The sequence below is a fragment of the Gymnodraco acuticeps genome, unplaced genomic scaffold (assembly GCF_902827175.1).
Source record: "Gymnodraco acuticeps unplaced genomic scaffold, fGymAcu1.1, whole genome shotgun sequence".
NCBI classification, from domain to species: Eukaryota; Metazoa; Chordata; class Actinopteri; order Perciformes; family Bathydraconidae; genus Gymnodraco; species Gymnodraco acuticeps.
The window spans coordinates 536,730-560,402 of record NW_022991273.1 but is presented as its reverse complement, the minus strand read 5'-3'; the positions used below and the strand labels follow the sequence as shown (position 1 = coordinate 560,402).

General features: G+C 43.5%; 1 protein-coding gene across 4 annotated transcripts in view; it reads left to right on the top strand.

The window, feature by feature from the left end:
* cadpsa (Ca2+-dependent activator protein for secretion a) overlaps positions 1-23,673 on the top strand; it is a 235,858-nt gene that overhangs the window by 199,850 nt on the left and 12,335 nt on the right. For all 4 annotated transcript variants that reach the window (XM_034239849.1, XM_034239848.1, XM_034239847.1 and 1 more), the window contains one exon: positions 1,518-1,625. In XM_034239849.1, the coding sequence (XP_034095740.1) occupies positions 1,518-1,625 (108 nt within the window). The remainder of the gene's footprint in view (positions 1-1,517; positions 1,626-23,673) is intronic.

The window sequence follows — 23,673 nt, the reverse complement described above, 5'->3', positions numbered from 1 at the left end:
CTTCCATCTGTGCACAAACTTATCTCGTGCCCTCATTGGTCATGTGCGCGTTCCTGTGTGTTGGATGAGGGGCTCTGTGAGGAAGTGGCAGATTTTTTCCAGTTGTGTATTTTAAAATTCTAGCGCACTCGAGCTGGTTTCTCCAAAATTACCTACCCCACCATTAATTGATACTAGACTATTCAGTTACTGTTTAAATACTTTGGGAGGGGTCCGCAGACAGCCTCTCTGGAGGAATGGGCTGTGTTTGGAGTTGTGGCCTCCAGGGGCCACTAGCACAGCTTTAGACCTTTATGGCGCGTTTCCACTGCAGCGGGTAGCCCCGTTTAAGCGTCCTTAACCGTCCTCAAGCGGCCAGGCCGGTTTTTGGTGGCGTTTCCATATAGCCTAGTACCGGCCAGCGGGTACTTTTTCCCTCTTTTTCCGGCCTCATAAAATCGTGGTTCCCTCAGACCAGGGCCAGGGCTGAACTAGTGACGTCAACACTCTCGACTGCTGATTGGTCAGAGAGAATCGTCACAAGATTGCGCACGAGTTCATCCCTAGCGTCGCATATATATCTAGAAGCAAGCTTGCAGCATTTTTATAAACAGCATTTTGTAAATGGATGAGCTACAAAAATGTCTACGTCTAATAAGAAAAGCACACCGTGGTCGACCGAGGAGGTGACGACGTTCCTACATCTCATTGGGGATGATCAAATCCAGCGGGAGCTCGAAGGAACAACTCGAAATGTGAACAAAAACAAAGCCGATCGCCCCGCCTACACTGCGTTGCTACCCCAGGTCCTAAACTGTAATGGAAATGCGCCACGGCCTGGGCCGGCCAGCGAGGCAGCCCGAGGCCAGAGCGAGGACGCTTAGGGACGCTTAAACGGGGCTACCCCGCTGCAGTGGAAACGCGCCATTATATCTGTTGCATTAAGTTTGCCAAGAAGACAATACACCATTTTTTTTCCTTTAATGTATCGACATCCTCGAATAAATCATTGAATGCAAAACACTATATTTGACTGTGACCATAAACTTTAACAGCAGCTTAATGTGACAGCTGTGTCACAAAGCCTTTTGATAGTTTGTCACTGCTATTTATTAGTTACTTATTATAATGAAAAAGTATCTAATTAACATCCAATCGAGAAGTTTTAAGTGTTGAAGAAAAGCCTTGTGTGATACTATCACATATATTCTGTATCAGTATTAAGGCAATATGGTGATAACATGAACCCTGGGGTGGACACTATCTTTTTTTAAAGGACCTAAACTTTAATATTTCCATTTCCTATTACTTTATACTATATGGATACTGTAGTAAAAATGTTTGAAAACCTGAGGTCAGGATAAACTTTATTGATCCCCTGATGAAAATTCACAAGCATCCCGGCAGTAAGTATAGTAACAAAGAAACTCCTCCTTTTTTCACTTAACTGAGATTTTGAATGCAGGACATGTAACAGAGTATTTCTACACTGAGGTATTACTTTTTCACTCTTTCTCTCTCCCTATTCTCCTCTGCAGAAGCCAGGGATGGACATCGCTGACGGTTACGTGACGTTTGTTCGTCATTCCCAGGATATGCTGCGGGAGAAGGTCAACGAGGAGGTGTACATAGAGAGATTATTTGATGTGAGTAAGCCCAGCACCTCCTCCTCTGTAAGGGAGACTTACTAACAACACACTTTCATTCACCCCACCTGTGATCATCCACAGGAGGAGATTACAAAACTAAAGTGATGTGAAGTTAAATGATTATAGTCATCAATCAATCAATGTTTATTTATACAGCCCAATATCACAAATGTTACATTTGTCTCAGTGGACAGTTTGTACAGAATATCAGTAATCATCAGTCATGTGATCATTCTGTACATGTGAGCTTTAATCTGGAAGAAGTGCAACACAGACAGTCTGTTCCTTTATCCCTTTCATACAGCTTTCTCATTATAGCTTGATTTATGGTGACACGTTTTAGTCTTTAAAATGATACATTTTTCAAAGATACATTAACTACTATCAGCATATTTGTCGTTAATAGTAACTGGAAGAAGAGTAAAATATGTCCATGTTTTTCTTTGGATGGATCTAAATAACCAAATGTAAATTGTTGTTTGCATATTTTACAGATTTATTCTGATATATGTTTTGTGTTTTTATAACTTGAATTTGTTATGATGGACATGCACGTGAGTCTGGAAAGTAAAAACGTAAATGCTACTTTAAATACCAAACACATTCCTACGTTACTCATTCTGCCAGCGTCTCAGCAGACTCATGTCTTTTCGTGTCTCTGTGAGTCACTTTGTGAAGCTGAGTGTACTAACGCTGCCGTGTCCTTCTCCATGACCAACTGTAATCTCTCAAGCTATAATCAAGTTGCAAAACAGTCCCATGACACTGTTTTCCTCCAGTACGTGCCATGAGGTCAAGTAACACCAAAACAATTAGTAAATCTCTAAGCCCGGCTGCTGAGCCTGCTTTTAGGTCAGACTGGAGGATTTCTCCTGAAAATGTGCTACAACAATCACTGCAGCGGGAAGAGTTGCATCTCTTTCCCTTTTCAAACTCACACGTGTTCCTTCGCCTCCATCCCTCTGCTCCTTTGTCTCAGGGTGTCTGCTGATCTTGAGGGTGGGTTATCCTGAGCGGCGCTCTCTCTTTTTGAGTCAGCAAACAACAGTTCATGAATTGCAAAAGGAGTACAAAAGATCAGTTTGTAAAATGGCTTAGCAGCCACCAACTCAGAGCATCGACTCAGGACGACAAACAAGTTGTCGCTCAACTAACAGAAGCTTTGGTAGTGTCTTGAGGATTACAATGTGAAAAGACAGAGGACATATCTGAGAGATTGCTCAACCTTTTTTTCACTAGAAGCAGCAGATGTGTGGGCTACTGTATGTACAAAATAATGGGTTGTGTTGCCAGATGTTGCTGCACAGATTCTATCTGATGTGTCAGGTGTTTGTTCTTGCTGACGGTCTGCGGGCAGCTGGTCGGCACAAATCGCAATCAGAACGTTTAAAATATAACACATTGCTCACTGCTGCCTGCCAGGACTATCACTATCTCCACAGTACACTGTTTTAGGTCCCGGATCATAATATGCAGTAAGAAGCCTGTCTGTGCAGTAATCTGGAATTACTGTTCAGACAATAATCTGGAATCCCCAAGTGAACAGGAGTACACAAACATGTTTTCTTGGACTCCAAATCTTAGCCAAAGTCAAGTCCTTTCTAAACTTGACAGTTCTTGAAAAACACGTTTATATCCTCTTGTTGGACTTTTGCTTTATCCAGAGCTCAGACAGTCTGCTCCTTTCAGATAACGAAAATCATTTTCAATTTGATTATAGAAGTATTATTTAAAAGATAATTGTGTTTGACTTTATTCTTCCTGCCTTTGGGGATTACACAGCATTGCTTAAAATGAGTCAGATGGTTGGGATAATGTGGGCAAACTGTTGGCCTGTTTATATTGTCAGACTTTGATAAAGTGACTCGTCGTGTTCATGGACCACACTATTGACCTTGGTGAGAACATGTGACCAGTATCAATACAAAATACGGCCTTAAGCAGGGGTGTCCAAACTACGGCCCGGGGGACAACTGTGGCCCTGGGTCCATTTTTAAATTGGCCCTCAGCTTATTCTAAAGTAGAATGGAATATGGCCACCTGAAAATTGGACTTGAGTAACAATGTTCTTCTTAAATATATGTAAACATATATTACACAGTAGTATTGATGTGTTAATAAACCCACTTTTCAGATCAATTCAGGCAATTAAAGATGAGAACACTTTCTAACTAATCTTAGTGGATAAAAAATCCATGCATATTCATGTATCAAGAATAATTTACCGACATTTGATTAATTTTGCTAACTTATAAAATAAGTTATGAGGCAATATACTTCACCACTAGTGAGGGGCCCAGCCCTTCATATGTTTTTCTGTATGTGGCCCTCAATGAAACATTTGGACAGACGGACATCCCGGGGAAAAGCAGAGGCCGAGAAGGGGGACTCGGCGGACGGCCCGGGGGAACAGCAGCAGAGCTGGGAAGTCCGTAGCGGGGAAACTCAGGGGGCCGAAGACAGGGGTGAAGGCCTCGTCGGGGTAAATTAGGGGGCCGGACTCGAGGGCGAAGGCATCGACAGGGAAAGCCAGGGGGCCGAGCACAAGGCCAGGCAAGAAGGCAGCGCCGGGACAGCTCCGGAGGACGGGCAGGACGGAGGCGGGACAGCTCCGGAGGACGGACAGGAATACGGCGTAGGCCGCGATGGGGCCCCTCCGGGGTCAGCTGGATCGCCGAATCGGGAGCACTGGGAACCGGGGATGGCGGGACATGAACCGGTGTTGGTGGGACAGGAACCGGTGTCGGCCGGACAGGAACCGGAGCCGTCGGGAAAGGTGTAGACGGAACCCACGATGGGACGGCACATACGAGACCTTGGAGAGAGCATGGGCTGGTGTCAGTGGGACCCCGGACGGGGCAAGGGCTGGTGTCGACTGGACTCCAGACGGAACAAGGGCTGGTGTCGACGGGACCGCCGTCGGAACAGGACACGGTGTCGGCGGAAGAGGCGTCGGAACAGGACACGGTGTCGGCGAAAGAGGCGTCAGCAGGACCCCCAACAGAACTGGACATGGTGTAGGCGGGACCCCCGGCGGGTTAGGATCTGGTGGCAGCGGGACCCCTAACAGGTCAGGGCACGGAGTTGGCAGGACTCCCAGCGGAACCCCCAACGAAACAGGACAAGGAGTTGGCAGGACCCCCGGCGAGACAGGTGACGGCAGGACCCCCAACGGAACAGGACACAGAGTTGGCAGGACCCCCAGCGGAACCCCCAACGGACCAGGACATGGGGTTGGCAGGACCCCCGACGAAACAGGTGTCGGCTGGACCCCCAACCGAACAGGACATCGAGTTGGCAGGATCCCCGGCAGAACAGTGGTCGGCGGGACCCCCAACAGGACAGGACACGGAGTTGGCAGGACCCTCAGCGGAACCCCCAACGAAACAGGACAAGGAGTTGGCAGGACCCCCGGTGAGACAGGTGACGGTGGGACCCTAACGGAACAGGACACAGAGTTGGCAGGACCCCCAGCGGAACCCCCAACAGACCAGGACATGGGGTTGGCAGGACCCCCGGCAGGATAGTAGACGGCGGGACCCCCAAAGGGACAAGACAAGGGGTTGGCAGGACCCCCGGCAGAACAGTAGTCGGCAGGACCCCCAACGAGACAGGACATGGTGTTGGGACTTGAGAAGGGACTAGAAAAGGGAAATGAGAAGGGATTTGAGAGGGGACTTGAGAGGGGACTAGAGAAGGGACTTGAGAAGGGACTTGGAAAGGGACTTGAGTAAGGACTTGAGAAGGGACTAGAGAAGGGAATTGCAAAGGGAATAGAGAAGGGACTTCAGTAGGGACTGGAGAAGGGACTTGAGATGGGACTAGAGAAGGGACTTGAGAAGGGACTAGAGAAGGGACTTGGGAAGGGACTAGAGAAGGGACTAGAGAAGGGACTAAAGGAGGGACTTGAAAAGGGACTAGAGAAGGGACTTGAGTAGGGAGTAGAGAAGGGTCTGGAGAAGGGACTTGAGATGGGACTAGAGAAGGGACTAGAGGAGGGACTAGAGGAGGGACCATGGCTGCTGGGGCAGGAACCAGGGCCTGATCCATGGCTTCTGGGGCTGGGACCATGGCTGCTGGGGCCGGGACCATTGCTGCTGGGGCCGGTACTGGAGCCGGAACCATGGCTTCTGGGGCTGGGACCATGGCTGCTGGGGCCGGAACCAGGGCCTGAACCATGGCTGCTGGGGCCGGGACCATTGCTGCTGGGGCCGGTACTGGAGCCGGAACCATGGCTTCTGGGGCTGGGACCATGGCTGCTGGGGCCGGAACCAGGGCCTGAACCATGGCTGCTGGGGCCGGGACCATGGCTGCTGGGGCCGGAACCAGGGCCTGAACCATGGCTGCTGGGGCCGGGACCATTGCTGCTGGGGCCGGTACTGGAGCCGGAACCATGGCTGCTGGGGCCGGTACTGGAGCCGGAACCATGGCAGCTGGGGCCGGTAATGGAGCCGGAACCATGGCTGCAAGGGCCGGTACTGGAATCCTGGCCTTGCGTTTCCTTCCATGCTGGCTTGAAGCCTTGCGGAGGCTCAGAGGTCCTCCAAAGGCCAGACGAGACCCAGCAAAAGGGTCCACGAAAGGAGCCTTGTTGGTAACTGTGGCAGGCAGGGGGCTAGCATGCCTGGGGCTAGCAGGCCGGGAAACAGGTTTGACCTCAAAGCTACCAAAAAAGTCCTCCACCCACTCGGGAAGTAACTCCCTTAAACAGGGCCTTGAGGTTACTTCTTGGCGTGCCGTAGAGATGATAGACTGCCTTTCCTCTCTACTGGAGGCATATCAACAGTCATTTTGTAAGAACATTAAATTGTACGTCACCTCGTAAAGGCTGTCTGCTGGGTCCATTTTTGGTTAGATCCTTCTGTCAGGGTTGAGTGAAGCAGGCAGGACCCAAATGCAGATTTAACAGATTTCCATTATTTCCATTATTTCAAGGCTACAAGATACAGAGCTGAACTCTCTCCCCCGGGAACACAGTTAACAACAACAAACAAGGGTCTAACAATGACAGACAGAAAAACCAGAACGTAAATGCACACACGACTAATCACACAAACAAGACACAGGTGAGGAGGGAGGAGAAAACACAAGGTGAACACAATCGGGTAATCAGACAGGAGGGAACACAGAGACAGGCAAGACGGGGGGGAACCAAAGGCAGATCTAGACAAGACAAAACACAACACAGACAGATCGTGACACCCCTCCACTAAAATAAGATCCACGTGGGATAGACCTGGATGATGCTTTAAAGGATTAGTAGGATCATTGAATACATATTGTGTTCTCTTAGCTGCCGCCTAAATGATTTGTGTTGTATGATGAAGAGTTGGTGAGACAGCTGATACAGAGACAGGGTCCAGGTTGTGTAATCTCTGTCACCTCCTCATCCTCACTGTGTGTGTGTTCATACTCACTGAGCAGTGTAGGTGTGTTGTGTTGAATGGAGGCCTGAGGTGTGACCCGTCTGCTGTGCTCTCCCTCTCTTGGTGCTGACGGGGGCTGACGGGGGTCCGGAGCTTGATGTTTGCTGCTGGATCCTGACCTGTCGCTCTGCCATGAATCCTCTCTCCTCCATAGAGCGTTTCTGCTGGGATGTGTCTCACCCCGGCTTCTCTTTGTTGTCATTCTGTATCAGTTCTCCCCGCGGCGTCTCCGAGGACGATGAAGGTGTCTCTGGCTGCTCTCTGCAGCTCTGTTGTGCTTTTCTTGTCACTCCACCATTTTTTATCCACCCCTCTCTCTTTCTTGTCGGTTTTTCTGGTGGCATCTCACAAGATGAACATTAGTGCTTCACTTTACTTCAGTATTTTTTCTGGTTGATTATCATTTATTTATTATGCTGTAGTGTTTAGTGAAATGCTGTTTTAACTTGCACTTCAGGGCCATCGTAGCCTGGAGACCCCTAGACGTCAGAACCATCCCTACCTCAGCAGACCTGATCCAGGACCAATGTTCTGCACTCATTCTTTATGTGTGGGGAAAACGGAGGAAATGCAATGTGGCAGTTTCTTGAAGTTGTGAAGGAGTGGGGGATAGCAGAGAGAATGTCCACTGTAAGAACAGATAGAGCTGCAGGATGAGAGCAGCAGAGAGGGTATCCTCTGTGTAGATCACCCTATACAGAGGGGGGTCACTGCGGCTCTGTCCATGCTTTAGCTCAGTAGAAGAAAATAGTTGAACTTCATACCAATAATTCAGAAATGATCTTGTAAAAACGTTTTTTTTCAAAGGTATTTTAACTTGTGATTAACAGATTATTTTAGTGATTTATATACACATTGTCACTGTGGCACTATGTAAGTAGTTGGTAAAAGTAGACCCTTTAATTAACAGTGTAGATCTACATGAGACCCCACAAATAAGAGTGTCACAAGCCACTAAAACAGATACCTGTGTGTGTGTGTGTGTGTGTGTGTGTGTGTGTGGGTGTGTGTGTGTGTGTGTGTGTGTGTGTGTGTGTGTGTGTGTGTGTGTGTGTGTGTCTGTCTGTCTGTCTGTCTGTCTGTCTGTCTGTCTGTCTGTCTGTCTGTCTGTCTGTCTGTCTGTCTGTCTGTCTGTCTGTCTGTCTGTCTGTCTGTCTGTCTGTCTGTCTGTCTGTCTGTCTGTCTGTCTGTCTGTCTGTCTGTCTGTCTGTCTGTCTGTGTGTGTGTGTGTGTGTGTGTGTGTGTTTGGGGGTTGTCGTCTCCTTGTAATAAGGTCAGGGTGGACTCCCCCTAATCTTTGCTTTGTTAGGCGACCCCCCCCCCCCCTCTGTGGGCGGCTGACTTCTTTATTTATCTGTTTTGCCCGTTTCTCCCGGTGTGGATTACAACAATAAGGCGGATCATTACATGAACTATTACGCCTTATTGTTTTTGCCATGCTTTTGAAAACTTACAGTTAAATACAGTTCACATATTATTCTTTTTAGCAAGTGACTTTGTGACTTTATTTATTCTTAGTTGAAAACATTGTCATTGGGGTGAGATTTGTATTCGTCGATTTAAAAAAGTGAATAACAAGGTGTAAACAAGAAAGAACAAAGGGCACAAATAAAGTGCATGAAAAACAATTATCACTTTAACATATAATCCAATTGCTTTTCCAAGACTAGCAGGACATTTTCTGATGTTCTGGCGAGCGGCCGACACATTTCTTTATGCCTGCTGACAAGATTAAAGTCTTCTTTCAACGGGCCACACAGAATGAAAGAACCCCATTAAGTATCCAATACCATAACAGCCTACTGTAAAGAGATTACATTTCAAATCACATCAACAAATCACGTCCTTTAACACATTTCATTTAATCTTTCCCCGATGTGAAGATGAACAGCAGCGTTTCTGCTCTGCTTACAGCCAGCAGAAGAGAACTTTATCCTGCCTAAAATTAAACCTAAGGTTAAAGGTCAGAGACACAGGCTTAGTTGACACACTTTGCACATGCCTCAAAATAATGTAGCTTTCTTAAACATGTCTGGCTGTGATTTTGTCCAGAGACAATACGCCTAAGGTTATATGTCACATAAATAGGGTTATGACATGCATTTATCCCAAGATGCCTTCTTATACATGTATCAGCGACAGTAAGCAGATTATTTCACCATGGCCTCATCATTTCTGTGTCAACAATCACAACTTGACGTCTCAGTGACAGCAGACAGGCCCATATGTGGTCTAATGCAGATAATGTTAAACCAACAACAGCGTCTCAGGAAAGGAATCATAACTTAAGACATATTAACGAGTGTTAATACCCATGTTCTGACATAGATTGGCGGGTAGAGGGGCTTGTTGGAGCAAGACATTTTTAATTGATATTCAACCCACTTCTCGGACAAATCAATCTGTGCTGCTTTATAAGCATAGAATGTGTTACTCAGATTGACTTTATGTTATTATACTAACCGCAATCCTGAACAGCAATCCAATCATTCTGCTGTTTGGAGGGCAGGTGTGTGTGGCATTATGATTAAACCTTCATATAAATCCTCTGAAGACCATCACTGTTGTTTGTATTTTCTGACCTGTGGCTGCCTCGGGGCATGTCCATAGAGACATTTTGTGTCCATGTAAACTCAGTAGTCTGAGGTTCAACCTAATATTATTGCTTTCAACTACCCTAATACAGTTATGTGGAACCTGTTGACGTAATATATTTCAACCCAGTCTCATGGCATTTCGTGTTCACCAACACGATTTTTAATCTATTGATTCGTGTTCCCCAACACGATTTGCCCCTTTTTTTCGTGTTGCACAGCACGATTTTAAAAGCAATGTATTTCTACTGCTTGCAGCACGTCTTTTTCTCCGGTCGGGTCGAGGAAGACCGGAAGCTGTGTGGTTCATAAAAATATGTTCTTACTCAATATCAAGCCACAGTTATTGCTTTTATTTTAAATCGTATAATTTCGGACTTTTGTTTCCGTCTGTGAGGAAAAGAAATGGGGCTCAGAGCCTCAGAATACTGAGATCTGTATTTTTTAAATATTTTTTTCCTTCTAATTTGTTATTCTTTTCAAAATAACACACTGTTATTTACTCACCAATAACACACAATTATCCTTGATTTTATTTATTGGTTTAATTCCATAATCTCAGGCTTTTTTGGCGTCCGTCAGGAACTGAATTTCAAAATAAAAATAACCGGACATAGGCATTACCCAAGATCCTCAGCTATGGTTTTAAGCTCGTTTATTGGATGTTTTAGCCGCAATGCATGCTGGGATTTGGTGTTTATATGATATGAAATCCGGAAAACATTTGTGTACCTTGTGTGCATCTAGTGGTTAAAGCACGTTATTGAATTATTGTGTTTGATTAAAAAAATATTAAGAGTACATACTTTCATAGGGGGAAAGTATAAATATAGAAATATAGAATATAAAAAATCAAGAAGATACTATAAAGTGATCTCTACAATAAAAAAGTTTAGTGCAGCATGTACAAAGATATTAATAGGAGGAGGTGCAAAACAGAAAAACTAATTAACCTTTATTTAAACATTAAATAACAGATTAAGGTCTTCTTTTAAATAAGAAAAAAACGTTGGGGGTATCTACAGATAAATATTAAGCCTGACAAAGTACTTAACGTCTAATATATTGCTTTCCTGCAATGTTAACTATGTTGAAGCACTTATTTTAACTGATATTATACATATGAATTATACTCGTATGTAGATAGAATAAGAAATGTGCAGAATATGACAGTTTAATGGTGGAGGTTCACACATATTGATAGATGTCTTGTAATGCACTGTTGAGGAACCTGTGACCCAAGTGTTTCATTCATTGCATAACTACACCGTAGTTGTGTATATGATATGTCAATACACCTTTAAAAATCTTGAAAGGGATGTGCAAAATAGCCATAATATACAGTCTTTAGTTAACTATTAGTAGAGAATAACGAGTAATGAATATACTTTATTACTCGTTTCCATTCATGTCAATTGCAGATACATGTTTAGTCTTCTCAAGCACCAACTATCAAATATCTCTCCTGATTGTTGGCACTTGACAATCACCTTCCCTGAATTTTACTCAGGTGTAACTAAAGTCTGATTTAAGGGTTGTTTATATTTCACATCATTAATCAGAATCTGCAAAGTAACTCAAATAAATGTAGTAGAGTAAAAATACCAGGTTAACCTCTGAATTGTAGTAGAATTACAAAGTAACAATGAGCTGTCATGTGTATAGCGATTTTCACCCATTTATTAATTATAATAAATAATATATAATAGTTTTACATTTGATAACACCAATGTGTTTAATACTGGCAACTTCTAATTGTGGGGAAAACGAAAACGTTCAGTAGAGACGTCCCATAGAACATTTGGCGAAACACAATAGCCAGCATCCAGCATGTGTAGTTCTGGGGGGGGGCGTTCGATTCCAGTTTTGGATAGTCTGGCGTGGTTTCGTTCCATTTCACACAGCTGTTTGACGTTCTGCGTAACCTGGGGACTGTAGTCCTAAACGATAGCTGGGGATTATGGGTAGTGTAGTGTCTTCGGCCATCCTAAACTCAGAAATGTTGACAATCGCAATGACGCTCGAAATGTCCCTTATAGGCCTACGTCTGTTTCCGGATATTTTATTTTGAAATTCAGTTCCTGACGGACGCCAAAAAAGCCAGAGATTATGGAATTAAACCAATAAATAAAAGCAAGGATAATTGTGTGTTATTGGTGAGTAAATAACAGTGTGTTATTTTGAAAAGAATAACAAATTAGAAGGAAAAAAGATTTAAAAAATACAGATTTCAGTATTCTGAGGCTCTGAGCCATTTATTTTCCTCACAGATGGCAACAAAAGTCCGAAATTATACGATTTAAAATAAAAGCAATAATTGTGGCTTGATATTGAGTAAGAACATGTTTTTATGAACCACACAGCTTCCGGTCTTCCACGACCCGACCGGAGAAAAAGACGTGCTGCAGGCAGTAGAAATACATTGCTTTTAAAATCGTGCTGTGCAACACGAAAAAAAATCGTGCTGTGCAACACGAAAAAAAGGGGCAAATCGTGTTGGTGAACACGAAATGCCGTGAGACTGGGTTGTATATTTCATTAAAGTCAACGTTTCAGTTTTTCAGTGTGCCTACATTTCATTCTTGTTTTGCATTGCAGTGCAAACAGTTGAGTTGAACAATGTTTATGCTGCTCGCAACTCTCTGCTTTAACAGTTGTTTTAGATTGTATAACATTACCACGGAAGAGGATTAGGACCACATGTGAAACATTTTTTGAGACTTGACCAAAAGTGACTTTTTTTCCTCAGAATTCTGTCTTTAGTCTCAGTTCGGAATTCATTTTTATTTTGGTCATATCTCAATTTAGTTTCACATTTTGCCCTCATCCTCTTCCATACATTACAGGTGATCCAGTGACTTACGATTTTGTTCACACACATCAGTTTGTAGATATGAAACTGTGATGTCATTTGACATGATGTACTAAATTAAAAAAGTCAACGTGTGAAACCACCTGCAACACACTTCTAACGAAAGTTATAACAAACACATTGCTAGAACTTACCTTCATCAATGAGGACATGAATGAAAATATAAACTGAATCTGAATCCCATGGGAGAATACACACATTATATTAATAATAGCTGTGGGAACGGTCTGTGAATGTCCTTCAGGTTATTCAAACAGCCTTGTCCCCATATATCTGTTACAACATGCACTATTTCTGCATTACTTGTTTATTGTCAAGTCCTAAAGTTGGTTTCAGTATATGCTTGTGTTTTGTCTTTTTCTATGTGTTTTTTTAAGTCTCAGAGCATTGCAATCTCTTGGACATACTACTGCGTTAAAGTTGACCTGTAGTTTGACATTTTGTTAGGTATGATGTTTTAGAGGAAAAGTGAGAAATTAATTTGGACCCTTTCTGTCTCCCCTCTGTGGTTTAGTTCTTGAAAGAGTGGCTGAAGAGCCCCGGATTAAGACAGATGTGCTTAAATGATACTGAAGGGGGGACTTAGCATGGCACAGCCTGGGGATCATTGATTAAAAAAAGCCATGTCTTTAGCCTGAGCCAAATCCAGGCCTGCACTGATACAGCACAGCTTCCTGCTCCATGACAGCCCCCCCACAGCCAGCCGATTGGGGGGGAACAGGGTATAGAAGGAAAGAGGAAGACATACTGGAAAATGCTGCTCCAAAAACAAGTTAAAAAAGAATGAAAACAAGTTTTTGCTTGTAATAAGTAACGGCCAAAAGATCAACATTTACTTGGTAAGATCTCTTGAAATAAGATGGGATATTTATAGAAATCAGATCTTCTAATTAGCGGGGAAAACATTACACTATATTTGACCGGGATCAGGAAATGTTGTGTTACAAATTAAGCCTTAAACGCTCAAACGTTTTCTTTAGTTGGTGATTTTCCAATAAAAATATGTTTTCTAAAATCAAGTAAGATTTATTTGTTGAAACAAGATGATCCATCTTTTTCAAATAACACAGCATCTTAAAAAAACAGATCCAACTAAAGAAAATATGTTTTCAAGAGTCTTTGACTTAAACAGAAACTTAAGATGCAGTTTCTAAAAACAAGACCCTATATCTCACTGCACTGTTACGAGTTATGAGGTCTTATATCAAGAGACGTATTCTGAATAGAAATGAGACAAATATACTTGGCAAGATTTGGAGTCGCAGTGCAGCGGTGTTGCTGTAGAGAATTTAAGCCACAACCCCTTTCCTCTTCCTCCCCCCCAGGACTGAAGTTGCAGATACTGGGATTACACAGGTCAATTATACACTTAATCTGCCTCTGCCCGGAGGGGATTAGGAGTGTGGCTCATTGATTGATTTGAAGTATTTCCGTTGACCTTGGGTAGTTATCAGATTCACAAGCGTGGTGAAATTGCACTTCTGTGTGACGAAACCTAAAGCGCTTTTTAATCGCCGCTGCTCCGCCTCACTCTGAGCACCGACGGCTGGCCGGCTGTGACGGAGCGCAGCGGGGTCAGAGGTCATGCTGAGCCGCAGATTGAGGGATTTGAGATTGTTGTCGTCGCCTCAGTTATACTTTGGTCACGGCGGGTGGGTTGTGGATGGTGGGTGTGGGGGGGCGGTGAGCAGCAGAAGCAGAGTGGAGCTGCCTCAGACCACTTGGCTGTCCGGAGACGTTCCACCACTTTGCCGGCTCGGTCATGAACCGCAGCCCACAGCCATGCCAAGTGAACAATTTAATCAACACTGAGCTCAGGCGACACGCAAACTTAACTCCTGCAGCCGGCACAGTCTCACTCATCACTTCACCTCTATATTACATTATTGTGAGGATGGAAAAAAATCCATTTGAATAACCAAAACATTACAAAAAGACTGTGAAGTTGTAATGAGATACCTTGCACACACATCTACAAATACTCACTAATTAGACATTTGTCATCTCTTTCATACATATTTCTGAGTTATTAATGATCGTTGATATATTTCCCAGCTACATCTGATGAGATCATTTTCTCTTAGATTTTCTTACTGGTTACCAAATTAAACCGTAACCATTGTGAACCATACAACATTATCCATCATTATAACTGCCCTTTATCTTTGTTGTGTTCCACTGTAGACTTTTTCAGATCAGTCAGATATTTCTGAGAGACAATGAAACAATGTCCTTCACCCTACTTCTACACCAATATGAGTGCAATACTGCAGTCATGTCTTTTTGTTGTTCTTCATGCCGGTCAGTAATCTCTTTTAGGTGGGAGTAAAATATCTGTAAAAGGATTACACAACCAAGAGGGAGAAAAATAATGGTCACAATAATAAAGAAAAAGGCCAGCCAAGCAGGGTGGGTTAGATTGACTGAGTTCAAAACATGCTCTGAAAAGGTTTCACCTCCGTTTAATGAAGTCTGTAAGCAGCTTACAGCCCTCAATAATTACTGAGAGAGAGCATTTTGTTTCCCTGTTTCGTTCCTTTCGGGTCTAAATCCTCTGTTAGCATTCCCAGCGCAGAGGAAACAGCAAAGCTCACCATCATCCCCAAGGAGCCAAATGCAAGTTTAATGGAGACTTCTCCTTTGTCCAGTCCTGCTGCTGTATTGATCAGGGCCGGCAGGGTGAATTGATCGAGGACACACATGTCATCTCTTGGGTCTCTATCAACCTTCCACTGCCCCCTTCTACCCTCTCTCCCTCTGCCTTGTTAAAAAGGGAGGTATGGTGGCATTTGTTTGATTAACTTGTCTGACAAAAGTGACAGCTGCTCACGGGCGTATGTGGATGAGTGGCCCAGCGCCGCTCCCTCTTTGTACATCTGTCAGAGCCAGAGCAGGGCGAGCGGGGTGAAAAGAGACAAATTGGACCCAAAAAGAAGGCCATTCACCTTCCCCAGACCCCCCTCTGCCGCTCCACCCCTCTATCCCATTCAGGTGCTCCGCGGGACCCTCAAGTGCTTGCTGGCTTATTCCATTTTCACTACCCCTATAGAGTTCCCTGAGCCCACAAGTGTTTTAGCCCTCTTTTCCCTTCCCTCAGTCCACTCCTAAGCGGCTCTTTGTAAGTAGAATGGCTCACTTTTCTCAGGGCCTGAAGCCGGCGGCTTTTTTCTTTTTTTTATTGTCCACCACAGAGCTTTTCTGTGGCTCATTGTATGTTTACTCAATGACTGGTCTCCGACCGTAATTCCGACTGTTTAGTTCCTCACAACATGGCCCCCCATCTTCCTCCCCCCGCCTCCCCAAATATACACCCATCCCTTCTCCAGACCAGCATGTTTTTGTAAGGTTGCTCCTTATTTAGTCTCTTGTCCGTTGAACTGACACTTGCGGGGAGAAGGAGACGGTGTTTTGTAAGAGACCCAGATTGCAGGCCTGAAAAGAAACCCCAAACCTGAGATAAACATTTACCTTCCTCCTGCGATGCTACGCCCGGGCTGACTGCCATCCTGTTCCTCAGCTCTCTTTTCTTGCCCAGCTGCCCGGTGGAAATGCCCACTGAGCCGCTGTGCTGCCGTCCCAGCTGTGTCACACTGGGCATCGGTCAGCCGGGGTTTGCCTTTTGTGTCACCGGCACAATGAACACAGTTTGAGACCTGTGAGTTTGTTGAGCCCAGAACTCCACTTTGTCCTAATGTCAGAGTCCTTCCGCTCCCTCTTCCTTCTGCTCCCTCTTCCTTCTGCTCCCTCTTCCTTCTGCTCCCTCTTCCTCATCAATATACACAATTCCCTAACTGAAAGAGAGGAACAAGAAAGATACAGACAATGACAATATATGGCACAGTTGCTGACCTTCTGTGAAAACCCATTTCTCTGTCCAGGGCATATACCTTTTAATATATATGTATAGGTCCCTTCTTTCACAGTCTTTCATCCAGACACCACTGACCAAGCTAAATAAAATGGCTACAGAGAAGGTGCAAAGTCTAATACAGTATCCTAATTTAAAAAATCTGACCATTGGTAACTCCAGCTCACTTTTTGCAGCCATTGCTCAGATGTGTGGAGGTGTCAAAGTGATAGTCAGAAGCATATCTGACAGCAAATGATTCGCCCTGAGTGGTCAGAATATATATGAAGCAAACTGAGGTCTTAAGGCAACTAGTATAACTAATATAATTCAGCTCAATATGAGCAATGACTCAAATGGAAGCACAGAATATTGGATAACCAAAGACGTGTATACAGGCTGACCACTGAGTATGGTCATACTATGATACGTATACCATGGTCGTACTAGTATGGTCGTAGTAGGTCGGGAGTTTTTAAATGTATCCACCATGAACAAATGTTTTTTTAAAGATCTGGTTTGAGGGGCTGATACCCTAGCTTGGTGTGGATAGAAGGTCAAGGAGTAAAGATGCATATTTATGTTATGCCCATTAGTGTGGATGTGGCCAGAGGGATGACATCATCCAGTGCAGGATGCTGAGCCCCATTAGCCCGCAGTGAAAGGCTCCATTTGTTCTCTGAGGGTCAAGCTTAGTCCTGCTGTCAGGTGACAAGGTGAGTGCGGAGCTGGAGGGGAGGGGGCCTGCTGGAGTTGGTACTGAGATTGGGGTTTTGGGGGGGGGCTGCAGTCCTACTGTGTGTGTTACTATGGTAATTGAGTGTGGTCCTCAATGGGCCCTCTCTGCTGAGCGGGACTAGAATAGGCCAGCGGTGGGCTCTGAAAGCAGAGCAGGTAGGATTAGACAGGCCCTTTGTCCACAATGCATAATGTCTTGCAGTCAGATTGAAACCCCCCCACCCAGAGCAACCTCAGATTTGTTTCCTTATTTCCGTCTGTGAGCATATATGGGCTATGTGCAGGGTTGAGAGAGTTGTTTTAAAAATGTAATCTCTTACAATTACTAGTTCTCAGAAACCTAATATGAGTATATAAAACTAATGTAACCTGTTACGTTATGCGACTTTTTGGTTACTTCAATATCAAATGCAAAGTAGATATATAAGAGAGAAAAGGAATAACAATAAGATGCTATAAAAATATATATATATATATATATATATAAGACAGGCAGTATGTCTACCTATAATAAATGTATAGTCGTTTTCAAATGTGTCATAACGTTGTAATCCTGCTAGATATCCCCATTTCTGAAAAATGAACCACAATCTGATTACACATGTTTCTGATGTAACTGTAAGGGAATTAGGTAATCCTGTGATATGTCATCAGTTACTCCCCAAGCCTGGCAATGAGTCTTTTCAGTGTGAGCATGTGTGTTTGTAAGAAGTAGTGTTGCTCTATGGCACTCAGCGGCCTTCCCTCTCTCTCATGAAGCCTGCCACTTGTCATCAGTGTTGCCGAAGCAACAATCATCATTCCAGGCCTCCTGCTAATTGCAGACACAGCTGGGTCTCAGCAGGACATGCTCTCCCTCTTTCTCTTATTCCTACACACATAAACACACCGAGTCGCAGCGTAACGCTTGTATGCCCATGAAAAAGGGATCCCAATCAATAGCAATTACTTATTTTAATCGGTTTGTTGTAAATTATCTGCAAATGAGATGATGAATTTATTTGGAATATGGCTTTACTTAATTTGTTTTGCACTCATTTGAACAATTACTTATCTTTAATGTGTGCGGTCACACACTTCACTAAGGTGTTTAAGAGATCTCTTTTGGGAGAAGTCACACAAGATGATGAAGAGACATCTTCTGAACACATAATATATATACAAACCGACTGATACTTGTGGAGAACTGTAGTCAAGGGTTAGGGTTAGCTCAATCACAGTCACGCATGATGTGTGTGTGCATGGACACATACATGAACAGGTTTAATGAGTGTAGCTAATGCATACGGCATATGTTTTTTTCATACATTATCTTTCAACTTTTCTACTTCTATTGGACGTTTCATTCCCCTGTTATGATTTTATTCATTTGATCTTTAATTGTTAATCTCTTTTGTTTGTTTTGATATACATTAGAAATAACTGATCATCTTCCTGACATGCACAAATGATTATTGATATAATATATATACCGCTGGATGAAGGTTCCCTAGTCCATGTGTCAAAGGATGGTAAAGGCACTGTAAATAGCCACAGCCGTGTGTATGCACGGCTGTGGCTGGAGAACCTCACTGACGTGGCACAATTAGTAACATGTCACCTCTTCTTTGCAACACTTTATAATGACAGGTTTAAAGATTGGTGGAGCTTTGAGAAGTATTAATGATGTCCTGTTCAGCTGCAAACAAGGACATGTACATAAAGCAGACACTCAGGATATGAAGGAAACAGGTTGAAGGTTGTGTTAGGGTTGATCCAATGTGGGGATCTTTCTTCAGTAGCTGTGTAATGCCTACACTCCCCAAACTTGTTGTATTTGATTATGATAGCTCATTTTGCAGCTTTATTAAATAATGACATATGAGTCCGCTTGACAACAGTCAGTAAGCATGGACAAAACTGTTAAACAACACTGAATGCTGTCTTTGAAAAGGTCTGTTCTATGTTAATGTTGATGTGTTCCTGTAGTCAGACAGCCCTAGGAATGATTGAAGGGCACTGCATAAGTGTAGCATTCATAGCAGTCCAATCACCGATTTATATTAAAAAACAAAATGTCAGACGGGCCTAACGATCAATGCAAACGTTCAGTCCTTCAATGCACTCCTGGGATTATCCAGCAAGTGATGACCAAGTATTGTGGTTCCTACTCAGCCTTACATTTAAAAAGCACACACACACACACACACACACACACACACACACACACACACACACACACACACACACACACACACACACACACACACACACACACAGGAGCAGCAGAGGCAGAAAGAGGCAGAGTCCCAGGTTGCTTGTAATCCCTGTGTACCCCCTGTGGTGAGGCTCCTCCTCAGGCCCAACATTCCTGGCGCTCAGCAGCACAAAAGCTCCTGAGCGGCCCCACAAAGGAGGCCTCTGACCTGACAAATCAGTTGGCTTTTTGGGGGTTTAGTGTGTGTGTGTGTGTGTGTGTGTGTGTGTGTGTGTGTGTGTGTGTGTGTGTGTGTGTGTGTGTGTGTGTGTGTGTGTGTGATTCATCCCTTTCATCCACATGCACCTTTAATCAAGAGCACAGAATTGAGAGCATGCAGAAGGGCCCTTGTCTTTATTATCATATGTTTGAACTGGATATCAAATATAGTTTCAGTCAGAAGTAGAACCTCAATAACCTTTGTAAACCATTTGTTAAAGGTACAGATAAGGCTTACACAGAGTCAAAAGGAATCTTGAACGTCTGGGTTCTGTTCCTGTTTCTGAACACCTGTTAGAAAGAAAACATGTGTCATAAGTATTCAAATGAATATGGAAATCTGGGAAATAACCTTACTAGGCCACTTACTGTAGCATTTGGTTCAATCCATTGGTCAACAGGTAGGATGGTGACTTTTAATAAGTAGGGTCAATTTCATTAATATACTCCAAAAGCACAAACCATTACGTTGCGGGTTATAATCTAAACCGAATAAAACACCCTATCATAAAACTGGATTAAGGAAAACTGTCTTCAACACAGATTATGTTTAACATCCTAAATACATTTCGGCAGTCTTTGTGTCCAGTTCTTCTGGTGAAAAATGTAAACCAGTCTGATCTGATGATGGATCAACAGTCACTTTCTATTTTTTGAAATGAGGAAAGCGGTACTGCATTCATGACCTTAGTTCCTGTAACTCTATTACCTTGTACTAACTGTCATACATAGCATTAGTATGAATTGCATGTAGGGCTCAGCTTATACATACATCTAGGTTACGTCTTTATTTCGTTTCAGATGGGTCAATTGATCCATTCTGATGCACATTTCTGCTTGCCATTCTTCACAGTCCTCTCAGATGATGTAGGATGTGTCAGCTCTGGTGAAACTTGAAGCAATGAGCTGCGTATGCTGTTGCCCTTGAATAGTAAAAAGGCCAGTTCTTATTACACTACACAGAAAATATATGCAAAAGGGTCATGAAAGAGGTGAGGTGGGTGGGGAGGGGAAGAAGGAGAGGTGTGCCATTTTTTGCATCAAACCCTGCTGGTGGCAGGCCCCCCCTGCCAAGCGCCATGTGAATACTTGGGTGTTAACAGTGGCTTGGAGGCGAGGTTTATGAGTGTGTGTGGCGGTGTGTGGGGGGTTTTCGGTGGGTTGGTGTCAGATGGGGGCAGGAGGTCGCTCTCTCTCCCAACTCTCGCTTGAAGGGGGATGAACCGGCAGATGTATATGTGTGTATGTGGGAGTGTGTGTGTTGTGTTGTGCAGAGCGTGCATGTCGCCTGTGTATAGGTAGGGTTCATAAGCATGTCGTGAGGTGACAAAACACACACAAATGCACACCCACAGATAACCGGTTGAAGGAATGGAAGGCCTTCCTTCAGATGGAACTCGTTAGAATGTCACAGATTTGATCCCTGTCGGGTTATGGAATTATGTATTCAGAGCCATATTACGCTTGTTTTGGCTGTCAACAAGCGCTAGCCCCCTGCTGATCCCCATGCAGCCTCAAAAGAGAGCTTGGGTGAATTTGTCTGTTCTGATGATTTTCTTTTGTTAGTTACTGCCAAGAGGAACAAAGCAAGAGGGACCATCACTGTTCATTTGACAAGTTCAACAAACGCGTAGTAGCTTAAACTTCTCCAACATTTGGACCTATGTCTGACCCAGCCCTGGAACACTGTCTCCAAGTTCAGGCTACAATTGTGGCTGGAGCTTTTTAAGTAAACACAGTTGGTTTGAAGAGCTCAGTAGATCCTTGTTAGAGATGGTGAAAGGTATCCTGCAAAAATAAGAAATAGCAAGCCTCATTGTTTAGGATGAAAGCGGACCAGAACAATAAATACATGATAATTCCAGATGAAGGATTTGGACTATCTTAACGTCTCTGTTGTCATTCTACACACAGCTACTTTGTATTACTTTCTGCTCCTACAAATGAGGACAACTCTTCAAATGCCTTTGAGAAACTGCTCTTCAAAACGTGTCCACAGTTGTTCTGTTTGGTAATTTGGCAACTTCAAACTCGTTTGCCTTCAGATTTTGTGAAATCACTTGCATAGAAACTAGGTCATTTCCAGAGTCCATAAAAGCAGATGTAGTCCAAATGTATGCCATTCCCTTATGGCACAATGTTTCACGCCTTAAGCTGCTTTGGGAACTTTTTTAAAAAGGATTCTTAATTCTCGTAATAAGTTTGACTTTATGCTGAATCCCAACACTGTGTTCTGACTTGGAATGCTTTTAAACTCCTTGACTCATTCCAAAAGATTAACAGCTGCATTAGAAAAATATTTGTTTCTTGATAAAAGATAAAAGCATATTTTGGATGAATTCAGCATGGCGCCATGCTTCATTTCTAACCAAAACACATTTTAAATGTGCATCACTCAGATTGGCTTGCTTCTTCTTCATAGCAAAAACAGCAGAGGTGCATATTGTATAGAGAGCCAACACTTGATTTCTCTCAAAGTTAATATAAATTAAACTGGTTGTCTTAACATAAAGGTATAGGTTTGTTACATTATCCATGATAGCCTCATCTTTCTATTGATCATTAAAACATTTGAAAAGGAAATACAGAATGGAGAAAACCCCCCCAAAACCAGTGGGAATGTACTGTAGACTAGGAAGCCATGGGAAGACTTCTCAGGATCCTGGGATTGAGAGCCGATGCTTCATATAATCTACCCTCCAGGGCCATCTGAAACAGCTGGGGAAATGAACAGCTGATTGTGCATGCAATGTGGCCCATCTGCATGGAAGTATCCCTTTGATTACTTTCCTAAGATGACTCATTTCAAGACAACTTGAGAATAATGCTCTCTCTAGTATCAGCCTTGTATTCACCGATTGGATAATCACCCACGATTATATAAAAAAAATGGTCTTGCAAAGATTTGAGGGATTAACTTCTGTCCTTTTCTGGATCATTCCATTATGGATATCTGAAGGATTTTAAGGTTATTTACAGAAATGACAGTTTATACCAGCTGGAAAAGACTATTTGGTGATTGGATAAGAAACTGGATTTCAGTCAGAAGTAGAAGTTCAATAACTTTAGTAAACCATTGTTAAAGGTACAGATAATGTCTAAATCAACTTCTGGGTTCTGTTCCCCAAGTAAGAAAACATGATGTACAATCACAATTAAAATGTGTTATAATTATTTAAATATAATGGGAATCTGAGAAATAACCTTGCTCATATAGCATGTGGTCACTCCATGTGTCTACAGGTAAGGATGGTGACATTACATAAGTAGGGTCAATAGCATTAATATACAAAAGCACAAACCATCATTTTAGGGAATATAATCTATAGTGCATAACACACCCTTAGCGGATATGAGTAGATTAAGGAAAACGGTCTTGAACGCAGGTTATGATTAACATCTTAAATGCATTTCAGCAGTCTTTGTGCCCGGTTCTTCTGGGGAAAATGTAAACCAGTCTGATCTGATGATGGATCAACAGTCACTTTGTCATTTTAAATGAGGAAAGTGGTACTGTTTTCAAACTGGCATTAAAAAGATCTTAAAGTTGACGAAATTCACAGGCATTATGTGTACACAAGATGTCCCTGACAGACCTCCAAAATGCCAGTCATGGCAGCAAGAAGACTTGTGACATGGCTGTCAAAGCCTCTTTTTATATAAAATGAAGAGGAGTAAAGCGGAACAGGACACAAAATGGCTGCTGTAAAGATGGCTGCAGATGGGAACTGTGTGACACGGTGCAAAGTCTAAAGAAAAGGAGAAGTGAGGAAGGAGTGTATGAGAGAAGAGGGAGAGCAGCCAGTCAGTGGATCAGTCACTCCAGGCCTGGCCTCTCGGCGGGGGGTTGTGCTCGGGGCGAGATCACAGGCCTGCTGCCACGCCGGAGCCTTCACAGGCACACAGCGACAGAGAGGGAGCTGCTGGCAGCGGGTCGCCTCTCTGATTCACCCCGCCTCGGCAGCCATCTCTCTGCACCCATGTTCCGTGGACTGAACTTGACCCACATGTAGACCTGCTGGTCATGCAGGTCTGATCCCGCTGTCCTTCTGAACACGTTTTGATCTTTTGTGTTTGGTCTGATCCAAAAATCCAAATCATTTTTTGTACTAT